The sequence below is a fragment of the Salmo salar genome, chromosome 04 (assembly GCF_965601325.2).
Source record: "Salmo salar chromosome 04, fSalSal1, whole genome shotgun sequence".
Classification (NCBI taxonomy): domain Eukaryota; kingdom Metazoa; phylum Chordata; class Actinopteri; order Salmoniformes; family Salmonidae; genus Salmo; species Salmo salar.
This window is the reverse complement of record NC_138294.1, coordinates 81,407,166-81,426,174: the sequence shown is the minus strand read 5'-3', so window position 1 is coordinate 81,426,174 and position 19,009 is coordinate 81,407,166. Positions and strand designations below refer to the sequence as shown.

The following is a 19,009-nucleotide window of genomic DNA, read 5'->3' as shown; positions in this document are numbered from 1 at the left end:
TCCAAGACAGTGTGTGTGTTTGGTTGTGCGAGTGTGTATGTGTGTGGTTGTGCGAGTGTGTGTGAATGAGTGTGCGTGAATGAGTGTGTGTGTGTGTGTGTGTGTGTGTGTGTGTGTGTGCGTGAATGAGTGTGTGTGTGTGTGTGTGTGTGTGTGTGTGTGTGTGTGTGTGTGTGTGTGTGTGTGTGTGTGTGTGTGTGTGTGTGTATCTATGTGTTTGTGTGTGTGTGTGTGTGTGTCTGTAACTGTGAATATTAAACTGTATGTGATGAACAATGTTCATTGTAAGCTGCCTGCAGGCGAGCAGTAGCCCAGAGACTGCTACGCAGCTCCCCGGGACTGCCGCGAAGAAGAAATATCAGCCCACAGAGAGAAGCACGAGATTGAACTTCACTCAACTTTCTAGATGTTTCTCTGTTAGTTAACACTATCGTTTCCCTTTACTGTGGCAATTGTGATCGAATCAATGCAATATTAGCCACTTTCAATGCAACATACCAAAACAAAATGAACTACACAGACCAGTGCAGCATAACCAAACAGAGCTGCAGCAGGCCTATATGCAAATAAACCATTGCCATAAATGGATCTGTGCCATTTACGTTGAACTGGACTATGTTAACAGCATGAGCAGTCGTGAGTAGATGAGCTTGTTTTGAGATCAAAGCAAGAGCTGCATGTAGCCACATGTGCACATTTTGTTCATAACCTTGCTAGTTAGTGAGTTGTTAGCCCAGTTATAGATCATTTGTAGTCAGCAATAGGGGAATGATTGTTTCCTACAAGAGCACAAAAGATCATCTTTGAAAAGCGAGTCAGGTAAAGAGCTTTTTTTTGTCTTAAAGGGGCAGTGTTGTATTTTGAGACAGGCTTGAATAAACTAAGTAGCCAATAGGCAGAGGGTAGCATAATTTATCTGATTCTCTGTAATAATGGTATGGGAATAATAATGCATTTTATTTTGTAAAGTGGATTCTTGCAACAAACAACAGAACAACATTTTCAGTCACCTCCTTGTCTGAAGGACAAGTGGATAAACAGGTTAATGTCAAGCCCTGCATGTTTTTTCAAAAGTCTCATGGAATGTAGGCCTACATTGAACACCACAAATTGGCTGCTACCGTAGGCTAAACAATATAACAGTTATTTCCATGTTAAAATGTTATGGGATGTATGTTCTCCATTGTTTTTGATGGTAGGCCACTCTGGTAGGTCTACATTATGATCAAATAGCCACAGTAGCCTATTTGGCCACTGTTAAAACTATAACTTAAAGTGGGTACAGCCTCAGTGTTCACAGTAAACTCGTGCTGGAAATTGCACAGAATTCTCACAACATTCAATTTTGCACTCAGCAGACCTGAAATTTGCTCAGTGCCTTAACATTTTTGAGGGAACATTGTTGAGGAACCAATAAGAACCCTTTGAAGAAATGTTCCATGAGAGGAGTGAATATAAACCAATGAACCGAAAAATAGAGAAAGATGGCTATGTTGAAATTGGGAGGATAGAGTCAGTCAGTCAGTCAGTACACATTACTCCCCTCAGGTGTGTTCCAGTACTGTCCAGGGTAGACGGTGCCAAGCCGTGTGTCATTTTATACAGACAAAGAGCCTCCACTGCCTCCAGACCTGTGGCAGACACTCAGCCACTTCTTGGAAAGACCCACTGATTCAGGCAGCGACAGGGAAAGGGCATTACACATGGAAGAGAAGTTCAAATGCACATTGTCTCTTCAGGGGGGAAGACACAGAGGGATGTGCGAGAGACAAAGAGATTGAATACCTTTCTTAAATAGACTGAGAGCCCAAGCTATGAGTGAACATGAGCTCCCAGGTCAAGAGTTGGCAAAGCCCTTCAAAACCTCACACACTGAAATGATGTATGGAGGCAGCATAAAAATAACAATTGTGTGTGTGTGTGTGTGTGTGTGTGTGTGTGTGTGTGTGTGTGTGTGTGTGTGTGTGTGGGTGTGTGTGTGTGTGGGGGGGGGGGGGGGGGGATCCATGTGCGTATGTGATCAGTGAGGGGGCTCACTCCTGCAGGTGGCTCACACGCTGTCCCTGTAACAGAAAAACAGGAAAGACAAGAAGAGAATGTGAAAAAAAACAGAGAGGTTATAACCACAGTCACATCAAGTGAACAGAGACACTGCTGTGTGTAGTAGAGGGCGTACTGAGGGGGTTGGGAATGTGCGGGGGCAACATGTGACGCATTTTGAAAACAAATAAAGCTCTGCTTTCATCTTGTTAACGCAGGAGGAAGATGGAGTGTGTATTAACATGGCACAGCAGCCAACCAGCAGTGTGAACTGGCACACTAAAGGGGTTCTAATTTCATTCCCCTCCCAGGGTTGGCATGCAGGGGCCTGCGTATATTTGAATCAATCCCTTGCTCATGGGCTGTCGACAAAGACCTTGCGAAACTAGTCCGCCTCTATAATTTCTTCCCTGGGACACTCTGCCAGCTATTTCACACCTACGCCTCCTCCGTCTATGTGTCAAACCAGGGGATTATTGTGAGCACAGCCTTCCTGAACAGTGTAGTACTGGATTTATTGTCATCAGGAATATCTGTTTCCAGTTTCCTATGGTAGTGTGCATGGACACTGGTGTGATGTCTTAAATGTAATCATAAACACAACTCTATTGCTTTATATTGGACAACAGTTTTACTGGCCCCCTATTGTCTCTGCCTAAAATGCAGTGATTGAATGATCATTACACCAAAGTTATGGCAATGGTCTGTGCTGGAAAATAGGAATTGAGTTAAAAATGACATTTAGTGTTTTGATTTATGAGAGACAAGGAGAGAGCTGTTTTTCAAGTGTGGTACTCCAGTGGGCAATAAAGAGGAGAGGACACATAGCAAGACCCAATCCTATTTATTTATACCAACGTGTCTTGTGGCTCTGCTCCTCTAAAGAGCCTTTCTCCCTGTTCCTCTTCAGAGGGACTTGTCTAACAAAAGTGAGGCTGCAAGGAGGAATGCACTGATAATGTGATAACTGCATTCAATTAAGTGGCAGGCGTCATCAGAAAAATATATGTATTTCCCATAAATGAAAAAGGGGGCTTTCAAGAGATGCGAATGACATGTGGGTTAGGATGAATGTACAGCTCCCAGAGCCAGAGATCAGGTTGGCGGGAGGCAGCACATGGAAAACTATACAGTGTAATGCGGTTGTATAAACAAGGAAGTTGAAAGCTGACAATGGCTTGCACTTGGAGAATGAACCATATCCACATATCCTGAGAGCCTCACTTCAATGGCTGGTTGTTGTTCTATTTTTGATCACAGTGCTTTGGACCGCCTAGGCTTTCACTACGCTGCCCGCTGCGTATGTAGCTAACTGCTTGGTCACTTATAGTCCATATCAATAGTCAGAAACAAACCCTACACACTTAGAAAAAAGGTGCTATCTAGAACACTAAAGGGTTCTTCGGCTGTCCTCATCGGAGAACCCTTTGAAGAACCCTTTTTGGTTGCAGGTAGAACCATTTTGAGTTCCATGTAGAACTCTTTCTACAGAAGATTCTACATGGAACAAAAACAGGTTCTCCTATGGGGACAGCTGAAGAACCCTTTTAGAACCCTTTTTTTCTGAGTTTAGTCAGCTCTTATCACTGTCATGTAATCGGCCTGAGGCACCTTACGTTTATATTCAGTGAGAAAACACACACGTACAAACCTGGTAGGCTATCAGTAAAGCAAAATAAGATCCAAGTTAATGGCTGGTGTCGAGCCACTGCTGTTCTAAAGCCCTCTGTGTGTGTGGTGTAACGGTAGCGCTGCACACGCTACGCTACTCCATCCTGTCAAGTGTCAACTTCTCAGAATCCCATGTTTGATGCATTAGGAATAAAAAAAGATATGCATAACACATCTTTACTCAACACACACTCCACATGTACAATACTAGGGCCATTTCCTCAACCAGAGTGTACAGTAGTTCCACTATTCATAAACGCAAAAGCACATTCATTTCAATCCATTTGCCTTGACATGAGGCAACTATTGTGTCTTTAAAGCAGCCCTATACCTTGGCAGCCTGTGGTGTGTAGCATTCAATGATCAATCGGATGCTGTCAGGTGAAAAGAGAGATGAGCGGAAGGTGTCTTAATGCTTCCTACTCAAGTAGGAAAGCAATCTCTGACCCAGGAATCTGTGTTTGACAAACCACTCTCAGAAGCCATGAGGAAGCTGGATTCTATGCAATGTCAATATCACTGCATACGGAATGTTTACAGTGTTGTGACTGAAAGCTTCAGGTGTCACATAAGAAGTGGGAGTGCCTGTGCGTATGAGTAACAGCTGTGACAAACTGCAGATATCAATTAGATCTGAACCTGCCACTCTTCCATAATTCATCATCTCCCATTGGCTATTGAACATCTATAAGGATGAGAACAACCAACTTGATCTCAGTCCAACACATACATACTTTTATTTTCTCAGTACTGGTTCCCCGTGGGAATCGAACTCACAACCCTGGCGTTGCAAGAGCCATGCTTTACCTTGTCATCTCCATGGTGTCCTTAGTGAGATAGACAATCCAGTACACCAGGTTGAAGGCCCCGAACGACAGAGGGAAGAGGATGCGCGAGTACTTGTCTATGATGCTGGTGCCAGTCAGTAAGTTGTTGGACGGCACGGCTGAGCCTTGCTGGAGGAAGGCCTGGGCATTCACTGGAGGGTTAGGGAACACCTCCGCTGGCCTCTCAAAGTGAGGCGTGGAGTTTATCCTCTTCTTCAGCATACTGCTGGCATCCTGTATAGTACACCAACACAAAGATCGGTGGAGGGGGGGAGTGAGAGAATCTATAGTAAATCTATGACCAGAACGTCAGTAAGTCATTGGCAATTAAGATTAATAAAATAGGAAATGAGTTGGGTTTAATTTTGGTAAAACACAGTTTTAATTGAATCCATTTCCCATAACAACACAGTATGTTATATGCACAAAAATCATAAAAGATAGAGTAATTGATTAATTCATCAATACAACATTATACATTAGGTGTACAAAACATTAGGAACACCTGCTCTTTCCATGACAGACTGACCAGGTTAATCCAGGTGAAAGCTATGATCCCTTATTGATGGTACTTGTTAAATCCACCACAATCAGTTTAGATGAAGGGGAGGAGACAGCTTAAAAATCCTTCTTTAACCTTTCAGACAATTGAGACATGGATTGTGTATGTGTGCAATTCAGAGAGTGAATGGGCAAGACAAAATATTTAAGTGCCTTTGAATGAGGTATCGCAGATGGTGCCAGGCTCATCGGTTTGTGTCAAGAATTGCAACGGTGCTGGGTTTTTCACTTTCAACAGTTTCACATGTGTATCAAGAATGGTCCACCACCCAAAGGACATCAATCCAACTTGACACAACTGTGGGAAGCATTGGAGTCAAAATGGGCCAGCATCCCTGTGGAATGTTTTTTATACCTTGTAGAGTGCCTAACTAATGGAGGCTGTTCTGAGAACAAAAGGTGGTGCAGCTGAATATTAGGAAGGTGTTCTTAATGATTTGTACACTCAGTGTATAAAAAATGCATGGCAAGTTAAGATCAGCAGAGTGTATGGAGCAGGAACTGAGGCAGGGTTGGAAAGGGTGGTGTGGGTAGCAGGGACAGAGGGAGGGTTGGTAGGGGTGGTGTGGGTAGCAGGGACAGAGGGAGGGTTGGTAGGGGTGGTGTGGGTAGCAGGGACAGAGGGAGGGTTGGTTGGGGTGGTGTGGGTAGCAGGGACAGAGGGAGGGTTGGTAGGGGTGGTGTGGGTAGCAGGGACAGAGGGAGGGTTGGTAGGGGTGGTGTGGGTAGCAGGGACAGAGGGAGGGTTGGTAGGGGTGGTGTGGGTAGCAGGGACAGAGGGAGGGTTGGTAGGGGTGGTGTGGGTAGCAGGGACAGAGGGAGGGTTGGTAGGGGTGGTGTGGGTAGCAGGAACAGAGGGAGGGTTGGTAGGGGTGGTGTGGGTAGCAGGGACAGAGGGAGGGTTGGTATGGGTGGTGTGGGTAGCAGGGACAGAGGGAGGGTTGGTAGGGGTGGTGTGGGTAGCAGGGACAGAGGGAGGGTTGGTAGGGGAGGTGTGGGTAGCAGGGACAGAGGGAGGGTTGGTAGGGGTGGTGTGAGTAGCAGGAACAGAGGGAGGGTTGGTTGGGGTGGAGTGGGGTGGAGCCGGGGCCATAATTTGACTGGCTTCCATCACAGACCAGGTTGGAGCTGAAAATGTCAGCTGCTGAATGCTGTGCGCGTCTGACGGAGGTGAGAAACCACGCAGGGACCATGTGGCTTTAATACTGCAGCTATTTCTGAAACGACAGCAGGCTCAAATTCTCTGCTGGCTCTCAGAATCAGAGCAGATTCTTATGCAGTGCGTATTACATTGTTTTGCATGCTGCCATAATATAGCTAGAGATTGATGGGATAACTCATAAAATGTCAATACCGGTGCCATTGTTTTGTTTTGGTGAGATTGAACATGCAGGATTAATGGTGTGATATTGTTATAATACACAGGTTATCCTATCAATGTGGCTTGTGTCCTCTCTGTAATCCAATTTCAACAATGGAATTTTAGCATGCTGACATCAGTGTATAATATAAACATCAAGCAAGGAAGAGCTGATAGACTCAGTTAACAACATTTTATCCAGTCAGCAACCAGACAACCACTAAACAATATTTTATTCAGTCAACAACCAGTCAACCAGTCAACAACATCTCATCCAGTCAACAACCAGTCGACATCTTATCCAGTCAACAACCAGTCAACAACATCTCATCCAGTCAACAACCAGTCAACAACATCTTATCCAGTTAACAACCAGTCAACCAGTCAACAACATCTCAACCAGTCAACAACCAGTCAAAAACTTCTTATCCAGTTAACAACCAGTCAACCAGTCAACAACATCTCATCCAGTCAACAACCAGTCAACAACATCTTATCCAGTCAACAACCAGTCAACATCTTATCCAGTCAACAACCAGTCAACATCTTATCCAGTCAACAACCAGTCAACATCTTATCCAGTCAACAACCAGTCAACAACATCTTATCCAGTCAACAACCAGTCAACAACATCTTATCCAGTTAACAACCAGTCAACAACATCTCATCCAGTCATCAACCAGTCAACAACATCTCATCCAGTCAACAACCAGTCAACAACATCTCATCCAGTCAACAACCAGTCAACAACATCTCATCCAGTCAACAACCAGTCAACAACATCTTATCCAGTCAACATCTCATCCAGTCAACAACCAGTCAACAACATCTTAACCAGTCAACAACCAGTCAACAACATCTCATCCAGTCATCAACCAGTCAACAACATCTTATCCAGTCATCAACCAGTCAACAACATCTTATCCAGTCAACAACCAGTCAACAACATCTCATCCAGTCATCAACCAGTCAACAACATCTTAGCCAGTCAACAACCAGTCAACAACATCTCATCCAGTCAACAACCAGTCAACAACATCTCATCCAGTCAACAACCAGTCAACAACATCTCATCCAGTCAACAACCAGTCAACATCTTATCCAGTCAACAACCAGTCAACATCTTCTCCAGTCAACAACCAGTCAACATCTTATCCAGTCAACAACCAGTCAACATCTTATCCAGTCAACAACCAGTCAACAACATCTTATCCAGTCAACAACCAGTCAACAACATCTTATCCAGTCATCAACCAGTCAACAACATCTTATCCAGTCAACAACCAGTCAACAACATCTTATCCAGTCAACAACCAGTCAACAACATCTCATCCAGTCAACATCTTATCCAGTCAACAACCAGTCAACAACATCTCATCCAGTCAACAACATCTCATCCAGTCAACAACCAGTCAACATCTTATCCAGTCAACAACCAGTCAACATCTTATCCAGTCAACAACCAGTCAACAACATCTCATCCAGTCAACAACCAGTTAACAACATCTCATCCAGTCAACAACATCTTATCCAGTTAACAACCAGTCAACAACATCTCCTCCAGTCAACAACCAGTCAACAACATCTTATCCAGTCAACAACCAGTTAACAACATCTTATCCAGTCAACAACCAGTCAACAACATCTTATCCAGTCAACATCTTATCCAGTCAACATCCAGTCAACAACATCTTATCCAGTCAACAACATCTCATCCAGTCAACAACCAGTCAACAACATCTTATCCAGTCAACATCCAGTCAACAACATCTTATCCAGTCAACATCAAGTCAACAACATCTTATCCAGTTAACAACCAGTCAACTACTGCTTTTCCAGTCAATGACCAGTCATAACCAGTCAACAACATCTCATCCAGTCAACAACCAGTCAACAACATCTTATCCAGTCAACAACCAGTCAACAACATCTTATCCAGTCAACAACCAGTCAACAACATCTTATCCAGTCAACAACCAGTCAACAACCAGTCAACAACATCTTATCCAGTCAACCAGTCAACCAGTCAACTACTGCTTTTCCAGTCAATGACCAGTCATAACCAGTCAACAACATCTTCTCCAGTCTACAATCAGTCAACCAGTCAGAACGAGTCAACAACATATTATCCAGGTCATTAAGATTTGTCTGCATTTTAAATAGATAGTAATTCAAAATGGTGCAGATGGAGAGATAGAACTCCTCCCAATTGGACTATTTAGTTCATATATTTGGTGCAGCCACCTAATAATAGTCTCTTTCCCACAGAAGCAAAAAGCATTGGGCTTGCCTGTCCCCTCTAGGCTTCTTGTGAGCCTGTAATGATCTGCCTGGATATTCCCTTAATCTATTCCTTTCACATAATCTGTGCTCACGAAGCCACTGGCTGTCTCTTCTCGCCAAATCTTCTTGTTGTCACAGGCTAGGAGTGGGGGGTGAGAGGGACACAGAGATGGGAGGAAAGGGAAGGGGGGAGGAGTGTAAAACGAGGAGAGAGGGAAGAGGTGGATTACCGAAGAGGACTCCCCGTCGGTCCTCCCGGCCTCTGCTGCCTCCAGGGCTGCCTTAATGGAGGCCGCCTTGCGAAGCTCCCGGTTGGCCTGCAGCGTGGAGAAGTAGTTGACTGCGGCAAACTCAATGAGGGCTGAGAAGACGAAGGCGAAACACACAGCGATGAACCAGTCCATGGCCGTGGCGTAAGAGACTTTGGGCAAAGAGTGGCGGGCGCTGATGCTGAGTGTGGTCATGGTTAGCACTGTGGTAATGCCTGGCATACACAGGGCACATAGAGAAACGTTAGACAGAGATACTGGACATGGCAGCCATTTTGTTGTCTGCATCCCAGAGCCCCAGGGTTGGCTGGCTGGGTTTCCAGGGTACCAGCCCATCATCTTGTTGAGTGGTGATTGTCAGGGCATGGAGTGGAGTGAAGTGAAGTGGAGGGGGTTGGAGGGTCAACCATCCAATGGTTTGCGTTAGAGCTGTTGTGCGGGCAGTGTAATGTGAACACACGAGCTTACATGCAAAGGAATAGCTTAAGGGGAAATAGTTAAGGGTCTATTCAAGCATGTCATTTGGCCTGAAAATTGTTATTTCTATGATCCCAATAGTTTAAACCTTATCATACATTTTCAGATAATTATTTCTGTTGTAATTCTCATGACTGAGATCTAACATTACTGAACATTGAGCAACATTTATGCCTTTGGTTCATCAGATTAGACTGTCTCGTTAATATGTAACTGAGGATACTGTAACAACTTAATCAATAGCAACCTACAAAATGAAGATTAGTATTGCATTACACAAAATCCTCAGAGCCCATTGATCATTTAGATGGTAATTAATGCCATACTGAATTTGTGGGCATGATGTTTAATCTCTAGCCTTCGGCAACAAGTTCACACGTCTAGACATGCACTACTCAACCAATAAACTTGCTCTTTCATTCAGAAATTAATTTGTGTCCAAGTTCAATGCTAAGCACTTTGTATCACTCACTGTCCTATTAAGATCACTTTATTCGTGATTTGTACACAAGGTCCAACCGAAATGTGACTACCGTGGAACGGTTGTTGAGGGCGGTTAAGTACCTTGCTCAAGGGCACAACAGCAGGATATGGTATCTAGAATTCTATACCAGCAACCCTCCTGTTGCCAGCTCATTTCTTGACAGATGTTTTCTGTCAGACCAAGGATTTGAACTGGCAACCCTCTGGTTACTGGCTTGCCTCTCTAACTGCTAGGATACCTTCTGCCCCCACCTTTGGATGGAGGGTCACCATTGTTTATATACCAAGAAGGATTATAATGTCAATCTCTCAGAAACCAAACCAATGTGTTCTGACAATATTGATACATCATGAGACCTGTATAGTATTAAAATAAATGGCCAGTGAAATGTTAAAAAGTCCAAATCAATAGTTCACCCATATTTGAAGTGTATTCACTTTATCAATAGTGAATCATACAGTGTAATGAAAGTAGCACAGTGTACACCCAAAATAATCTATTGATCCTGAGAGGCAGCAACCAAAAGCATGGCTTAGTTTACTCTCTCACAGCTTAGCCTTAGCATCATTGCATGCAAACACAAGAGCGGTACAGATATAGGATCTTAATTTGAGCCAGGTTGCTACAGCAGGAAAATAATCCTGCCACAACAGGAAATGTGAATTATTATGTGGATTATAATTAATGGACATTTTTATTGGGATTGACACATTTTTCGTAAGGGAAAATCAAGTCAGAGATTTTTAATACAACTTCAGAAGCCTTTTTAAACCTCTAATACAGTACAAATGTTACATTTCCTGCATTGCAGAAAAGTTATCTTTTAACAGCGTGAGCAAATTAAGATCCAACATCTGAAGTGCCTGTGGTAATGAAGTATATTCCTAACAAGCTGGCCTAAAACAAATAAAAGTCAGGTCACTTAGGCATGCTATTTGGAAACATCCTAGCATTTGTCTTGATTTGTGCATGCAACTATGCTAATACTAAGCTTTAGCTGAGGAAACTAAGCCATGTTTTTGGTTGCTGACTCTCAAGATGAATAGTCTATTTGCTAGTTATCCATCTAAATGAGGTCAACTTTTCTTTTGGGTCAACTGTTACTGTTCCTGTTACATCTTGGACACAAATCCATTTGAATTTCTGACTTCCTTACAAGTCAAGGAAGGTTAGAGGAGGAGATTAAGTTTGTCATACCATCCACCGTGTTTACTGGTCATGGGATGGCCTGTTTTTAGTGACGATGATGATGATGATGATGGTTTCAGAGCAGCACAACTTGCATGGGTTGACACATGGTGATCAATGGGATATGGGTTGGAAGGAGTTGCCCGGGTAGTGTAGTTTCCTCTCAGGGAGACAATAATGGCTGGGCCGCGAGCAGGCCTGGAATGAGCAGGAGCGGCCAGTAATGATGATGATGAGGAGGGACACAGATGAAATTGACAAAGGCTTACACGGAACAAGTTTACAGGGAAATAGAGCAATAGAAGTCCCAATCCTGGATAATGAAGAGAGTACGTAGAAAAGCTGTCCTGTTCACTGATTATATGAAGCAATTTAGTGTGCTATACAGCTGATATAATGTACATGTCTGAAATACTTTCTACTAGTATAAGGCTCATTGGACTGCCAAGTGACTTCACAGACAGGAATCTCCAGATGTACAAGATTTCACAATTCCATGACCATTTTATCTCATCATAACACAGGGAAGAGACTGCTAATATTATTAGACTAGCAAAAGTTTTCATAAACTACTGCACCTGTACAGTATATTGATATAAATCGATAGCGAACCTCAATCTGTACAACCTTTTCCAGAATGGAGATGCTTTTTTCAAGTGGATCACTGCAAGTTATGTTTCGAGGGAGTACAAATAAATTGCCATTGATTGAAAGTGTTAAGTAATACTATGGTCAGGTTCATCTGAGGCAGGGCTACTACGGAAATTGATTGGCTGCATAACAACAACAATAACAACAACAATAACAACAACAATAACAACAACAGCAACAACAACAGCAACAACAGGCAATGTAGTTGAGCCTGAATCTGTTACAGTTAGTGTGACAACAGTTATCTAAGCAATGAATTACATTGTGGAGATTCAACATGCAAACAGACCCATGGATACAAGGTGTGTTACATACAACCACGGTAATACATCTCTCACATGTATTTAAAGTACGTTTTAATCTTTGGGCTCACACTAAAGACCCTTACAAGCTCTATGATGGTCCATTAACAAGGTACAGATATAATTTCACTGAGATCGTTTTCAAAAAGCTAAAACAGTTGGAAAGAAAAGGGTCATTGACCACTGGCCTGCTATGCTCTTGTCAATTTGATATTTACACAGTTCATTTGCACAGGGGAACATGTAGATTTAAGTGGATGTAATAATGTTTCAATGCATTTAAGTGCTGCTTCAGCTCTGAATGACAGTTACCAACTCTCCATAAAGCTAGATACAGTACCAACTCTCCACAAAGCTAGATACAGTACCAACTCTCCACAAAGCTAGATACAGTACCAACTCTCCACAAAGCTAGCTAAAGTACCAACTCTCCATAAAGCTAGATACAGTACCAACTCTCCACAAAGCTAGATACAGTACCAACTCTCCACAAAGCTAGCTAAAGTACCAACTCTCCATAAAGCTAGATACAGTACCAACTCTCCACAAAGCTAGATACAGTACCAACTCTCCACAAAGCTAGCTAAAGTACCAACTCTCCATAAAGCGAACTACAGTACCAACTCTCCACAAAGCTAGCTAAAGTACCAACTCTCCACAAAGCTAGCTACAGTACCAACTCTCCATAAAGCTAGCTACAGTACAAACACTCCATAAAGCTAGATACAGTACCAACTCTCCATAAAGCTAGATACAGTACCAACTCTCCATAAAGCTAGATACAGTACCAACTCTCCATAAAGCTAGATACAGTACCAACTCTCCATAAAGCTAGATACAGTACCAACTCCCCATAAAGCTAGCTACAGTAGCAACTCTCCATAAAACCCCCACAATTGCCAACAATTGTCAAACTCAAGCACTTGTTAAATGATCACGCACTGGGAAAGAAGGGTATGGGAGAAATCGTGTCAGGAAAAAAAGCAGAGGAGGCGAGAGAAAGAGAGAGAGGGAGGAGGATGAGGAGGAGGAGGAAATGAAGGATAAAGACAGGAGAAAGAAATGAAGAGCTTGAGGCATCCGTGTGCTTTTAAAGGCAAAAAGCAAGGTACAAATTAGGCCCACTCAAGTCTGTGAGACTTCAGCTCTGGAGACTTTCAGCTCTTAGAAAGCCAGCCTGCGAAGCTGCACACAACAACAACAATGCCTAATGTGCTTTAACCCTGATGGAGTGCTTCTACATAGCTCTCTGTCTCTTTCTTTCTCCATCTGCACACGTCAGTGCATTACCACAACTTATTTAGCTACTGGCTTCTCGCTGTGCCCCATATTACTGTTGTTCTGTTGTTGTGTCACCAGCAAAGCATTAAAATACATTGTATTTACAGAAGCAATTTACAATCTCTTAATCATAGAATTTCTTAAGGCCAAAAAAAAAAAAACGTGTAAACTGTGAAGATAAAGCCTGTCATTCTTGGGTTTGGGGAAAATCCAATATGTTGAATGCAACAGCCTCATAAAGGACACACCATGCTCACACTAAAAACACTCCAATATCTCCACAGCGTTTTACTCCCGCTACCATGCCAAATGAAAGCAGCAGGATGTGGGAGGTTAATGACTTTCTGCATATGTGCGTCTCATATTGGGCCCAACTTGAACACGTACTAATGATTGGTATCTTTTTCCTCAGTGTGGGCTTGTCAAAATGCTGACAAGCTTCCAAACAGAGCCATAATCTACAAAGGCCAGCAGCCGCTCCTGCACACAAAAATGTAGCTGAGGAAATTTAAATTGAAAATCAAAAGGATGGCAAATGAAACTTAAGAGCGCTCTGCTCCTGAGGCTAGAGGCTGAAGCAAGTGTAGCATGATGTAATGGGAACAACCGGAACCTGCAACTCCTCAGAACAAGTTCAAGTAAACAACATCCCCCCGCTCTCTGCCCGGGTTTGACCGATTTCAGAAAAGCAGTTTTTAATATTCATTCAGATCCAATTGGGAGGGAATAGAGATAAGAGGTAGAAGACATAAGAGATACCATGTGACTGTGTTACCTATGTTCTCTAGTACCACTCTACATAATGCAAACCATTACCATGTCCTGCCAAGAAAACACATTAAAATACTGAAGTACAACACCTTCACCAAATTTACATAAAAGGATACAGAATAGATCATGTTATGCGTGATGAAACTGTGTTATCCAAGGTTAGTTGTTTTGTTATCTTAAAGAGGCTCTGGTGTTGAAAAAAACTGTTTGTGAACTAACACTTGCACGTGCCCCCTTGCTGATAGCTACTCCATTGAGGAACAATGAACTTACTATGACAGTGCTATGTGGTTGTCCAACCTAGATAAATGACTAAAATGTACAATGTAAATGTAAATATCACTTTAAGGGAACTCCAACTTATATTGGGACTTGTAGGGGTTACCTTGTAACGTAAGCATAGTGGACAAGACAATGGAGTAACGGTGGAGATCAGGAGGAGGCCTACCGAATACAGTTCGTGCAGGAACCGATTCCTTATTGATCCAAAAAGAGACCTGAGCCAGGATCACGGTCATGATACAGGGGATGTATGTCTGAATCAAGAAGAAGCCCATCTTCCTTTGCAGGTGGAAGTGAACAGTCATGACTACATATTCACCTGTCAGAAAACAAATGGAATACTTTCTGTGGGCACAGAGAGTTTCGAACAAACACATTGGCAAATCAGCATTTCACACAGAGCACAAAACTGATTTGTGCTACAGAAAACAGATGAGACAGTGAACTTCTCAGGGAGACATCGTACATGCAGTACATGCATACTCTAGCACATGTCAAATGCTGCAGTTTGAATGTGTACCAAACAAGCATAGATTCAAATGAAAATTTCATTTAGAAATAAAAAAATGATTTAGATTGAAATCTTCATTCAAAGCCATAAGCATACGGTATGCATATTGTTAGCATCGTTCTTTTTGAAGCTTATTTCTTTAAGCATTACTAAAGCGTTAAGTGAATGAATCTATTCTTACCAGTGTTGGATTTTAACCTCTCACTGGACACTGTCTGTCCTATTAGGTCGTACTGTAGCAAGCTGGAGGACTCCTCTGGTACTTCCACAGAGAACAGTGGTCCTTTTTTCCATGTGTACACAATTTCACTCATGGGGTAGGCATCTGGACAGCAAAAATAAAGATAATGTAGTCATTCTGTAATCACCAGCTAGCCTGGTGGAACCATCTGTCTGACTGAGGTTTATGAAGGACAACTTACAGCTACCAAACTTGAGAGGACAGGCATGGCCGTCCATGGGGAAGTTCATCAGTCTCATGGGACACTCTGCGTTTATTGTCAATCTGCAATGGAATGGCAAAGAGTGTTGGACACACCTTATGTACAGTAGTAATGGTCACCTATGATCATCTACAACTGATCACGTACCAGGCCAAACAAAGCAGTACTGATAGAGATATGCCTGGGTAAGTTGACGTGTATCGCACAAATAACTTAACCAGGGCTCTCCAATCCTGTTTCTGGAGAGCTACCGTCCTGTATGTTTCACTCCAACACGAGTTGTAACTAACCTGATTCAGTTTATCAACCAGCTAATTATTAGAATCAGGTGCACTAGATTAGGTTTGGAGCGAAAACCTACAGGACGGTAGCTCTCCAGGAACTTGGTTGGAGAATGCCGGGCGCTAAACCATAGCCAGGACTGTGTTTGTATGATACTCAGATAGATGTCCGGTAGAACACAGACGACTGTCCTACACAGGTCTGTTTTGGACCTGGATGGCTGTGACTCAGTAGTACCTCATAGTGTAGAGGATAGTTCCGTTCTGCATGATGCGGAACAGCTTGTTGGGAGTGGTCATGTTGTGAGAGATTGACCTCTTGCCATTCCGGAAGAATGTGTCCGGTGTCCAGATCTTGCTGACCATGAGGTTGTTGAGACGCAGAATCTCGATGGGGCCCTCAAATTTCAACCTCTCGTCAATCCACGTTTGACGGAAAAATACATCCATAGTGTACTCCTACAACATTGCAGTTTGGAAATCAAATCAGCAATCAATTAATATGCTAACGATGACATTGCTGTACAGTACAGTACATAGCCTACAGTATGTCAGTGACCTCATTTACGTTAATGAAATGTCAATAATAAGTACGATTACTATATTAAATATTTTAGAGTCTTCCCTACATGTTGTTTTTGATCTGTTGAAGTACTGTGCAGGTCCATATTTCTCAACTTCTCCACTAAGAAAAACTGACTGTATTTCATTACAGGTTCCAAGAATGATCCAAATTTTAACCAAACAGTATTGATTTACTTTGTTTTCTTGAATTTCTTGATGTGTACGCAGTTCAGCTTTTAGCTGCCATATATAATGAAATAAAACTCAATGGATAATGGCTTTTTCAAACCAGGAATACTTTTAGCTCTGGTCTTATCTATACTGCCTATGGGATGGCTACTAGTGGATCACATGGTACCAGAAGTGGGTTTTAGATGCTGTGAAAAATAATATAGTGTGTAATGGAAATCAAACGCTCAGCCGGCTCGGGACCCTCACTGACAGGGATTGTCAACCAGATTAAAATCCCTAAGCTGCAATAATGACATCCTGCCCAGAATAATGAAGGCTGGTAGGAATATGACTTGAGGCTGTGGACGGACATGCTAGGACTGGGAGCACCAAGCAATTATACTCTCCTGTCTGCACTAACACAAGTATGTGTTATTGAAATATAAATAAATGCAAACACTCTGGAGTTTTGTGTTATATAAGTGGACTGGATAAAGTAGTAATGAGGCCACATACCATCTCAACATCTGACACTGGACCAAAGCTTGTGACAAAGATGTCTGTTTTGACCTCAGTAACTGGACCTACAAAGATAAATGTTGTTTTGACATAAGACATAAATAAACACAACTCTTCAGTCTAAAATCAAATGGAAGGATGTGAGATATTGACAGGATAAAAACGATGTTATTGTTAATTTTATCACTTTTCTAGTTTACAGTTACTTGACCTGTAGTTCTTGGCTATTACACGTCAGCACAATAATATCCCTTAGTAGGATTGGAATTTAGCAATTTGTGAGAAAGAAACCCTGTGGTCAGTGGGTTATATTAATTGCCTGGACACTCGATGTCACAAATTCGACAGTTATATTAATGACACTAAAAGCAGCTTCCAACGATGGGACAGTGACCAAGAATTATGCTCTATCTGGAACATAGGCGCCTCACTACTGTGGAAAGGAAAACTTTATTACTACGTGAGTAGACTTGAATTTCACACATTATCAAACAACCTGTTAGAAGTATTAAATATGTATTACTGTACCTCCAAATCCAGGTCGCAGTCTGTTGTCATATCCATCTAGTAATCTATCCAATACACGCGTGATGTTATCCAAATAGATATTCTCAGTTTGCGTTGATTTCACATGATTTCCCCAAACATTGCTCACACTGTAGACAAAGTGCATATTCATTATCTGGTGGCTTATTCTACTCAATACAACTTGTTACTGCATCAAAGTTGCATAATGTACATTTATCAACATTCTAACACGCGTAAAGTCGGGGGGAAATGAGTTCACTTGTACTCACCAGGACAGAAAAAAACAATTGAAAACGAAAGCCATGCCTCGTAAACACTCCACAGCCACAAAGCCGTGGTCAACTGTTATAATTTCCATATTCCATCATTTAAAACCATACAAAACGCTGATCACACGGCTTAGTCTAAAAACGAGAAGGCTTTTGCGCCAGTCCTGCTCGACTTCCCCAGTGCGGCTGCGCCTCATCTGACTCGCTCAGTTGAGAAACTAAAGAGTTTTAAGAGACTGAAGAAGAGCAGGCACGGAGGGCATTGACAATAATCGAATAAGGCATTATGGGAGATAAGAAAGAAGAAATCCACTGATAGTTTTGGCAGGGAATTAGTTTGGACCCGTTTGGAGATTTGGAAAAGGCTCAAATATCCTCCTGGAAGAGATTGCACCAGAGATGGTTTCAATTTCTGGGGTGGAGAGCATTTTACAGATCATAATTCCTAATAAAGTTGAGGAGATAACAGCATCACTCCATTATTGCATGTTGGACTTGGTCATGTCCAACTTAGCTGTTTCCATTTCCACACCTGTGACAGTCTGTTTGCACGTGCTGTCCTTCACATCTCCTGCACATCAGCATGTGGGCTAACAAATAGGAAATCAAAAAAACAGATACACCTTGGATGGTGCATGTGATTGTGCTGATGGTGGTGGTGGTGGTGGTGTTGGCAAGGCTGGAGTGGGAAGGGGTTTGCTGGCTTGCTCCAAGCTTTCACTGACCTGGAGTGACATTGTCAAAGTCAGTTCATTCTCGATTTGGCACAAATGTGACTGTTACCACAAAAGTATTGCTTGTGTTATACCACTAAGATATAATCACAGTTATACGGACAGATCTTTTATGATTAGTACAGTAACTGTAGGTCTCATTTTAAATGAGAAATAAAGCACTATTTAATACACCACAAAGGCAAATGTGAGAGCAAAGTGATTTGTGCAGTTAAATATTAAATGCTGTTTAGTTCAGGTAAGTTCTCTGCCACAAGATATACTCTGATTTTTGGCTCAAGCGTTTGATTAATCTTATCTTCTATGTTGTTAATCTGTACAGAACGTGGCACACTATATTTTATTGTTAAACTTGACATATCCATTAAGGGTATAACATTCCACATATGTATAATTGACCTAAAGCATGTTTTCTTGAAAAGCCTAAAAAGAGTTATACATGAGTTATGCAACGAAATCCCACTATCCTGGTCTCATTGTACTCCATATGTAACTTATATAATGCTGTTGATGCACACCCACCTTCTTCAAGATGTGGTGCA

General features: G+C 42.3%; 1 protein-coding gene across 1 annotated transcript; it reads right to left on the bottom strand.

Annotated features, from left to right (window-relative positions):
- Nucleotides 1-1,993: 1,993 nt before the first annotated feature.
- Nucleotides 1,994-17,973, bottom strand: LOC106603847 (gamma-aminobutyric acid receptor subunit alpha-6). Its single transcript, XM_014198035.3, has 10 exons — nucleotides 17,734-17,973; nucleotides 17,465-17,592; nucleotides 16,934-17,001; nucleotides 15,921-16,141; nucleotides 15,381-15,463; nucleotides 15,140-15,283; nucleotides 14,614-14,766; nucleotides 8,973-9,226; nucleotides 4,519-4,772; nucleotides 1,994-2,063 (listed from the first exon to the last, which is right to left on the bottom strand). Exons 1-10 carry the CDS (start codon nucleotides 17,820-17,822, stop codon nucleotides 2,051-2,053), a joined length of 1,407 nt encoding a protein of 468 aa, XP_014053510.1. The 5' UTR covers nucleotides 17,823-17,973; the 3' UTR covers nucleotides 1,994-2,050.
- Between the last annotated feature and the right edge of the window lie 1,036 nt (nucleotides 17,974-19,009).

Coding starts and splice junctions, on each gene's coding strand:
- LOC106603847 (XM_014198035.3), bottom strand. CDS start 17,822: ATGGAAATTATAACAGTTGACCACGGCTTTGTGGCTGTGGAGTGTTTA. Junction 15,284..15,380: donor TCCTCTCAAGTTTGGTAGCT/GTAAGTTGTCCT, acceptor TTTGCTGTCCAG/ATGCCTACCCCATGAGTGAA. Junction 9,227..14,613: donor TCCTGCACGAACTGTATTCG/GTAGGCCTCCTC, acceptor TGTGTATGCCAG/GCATTACCACAGTGCTAACC.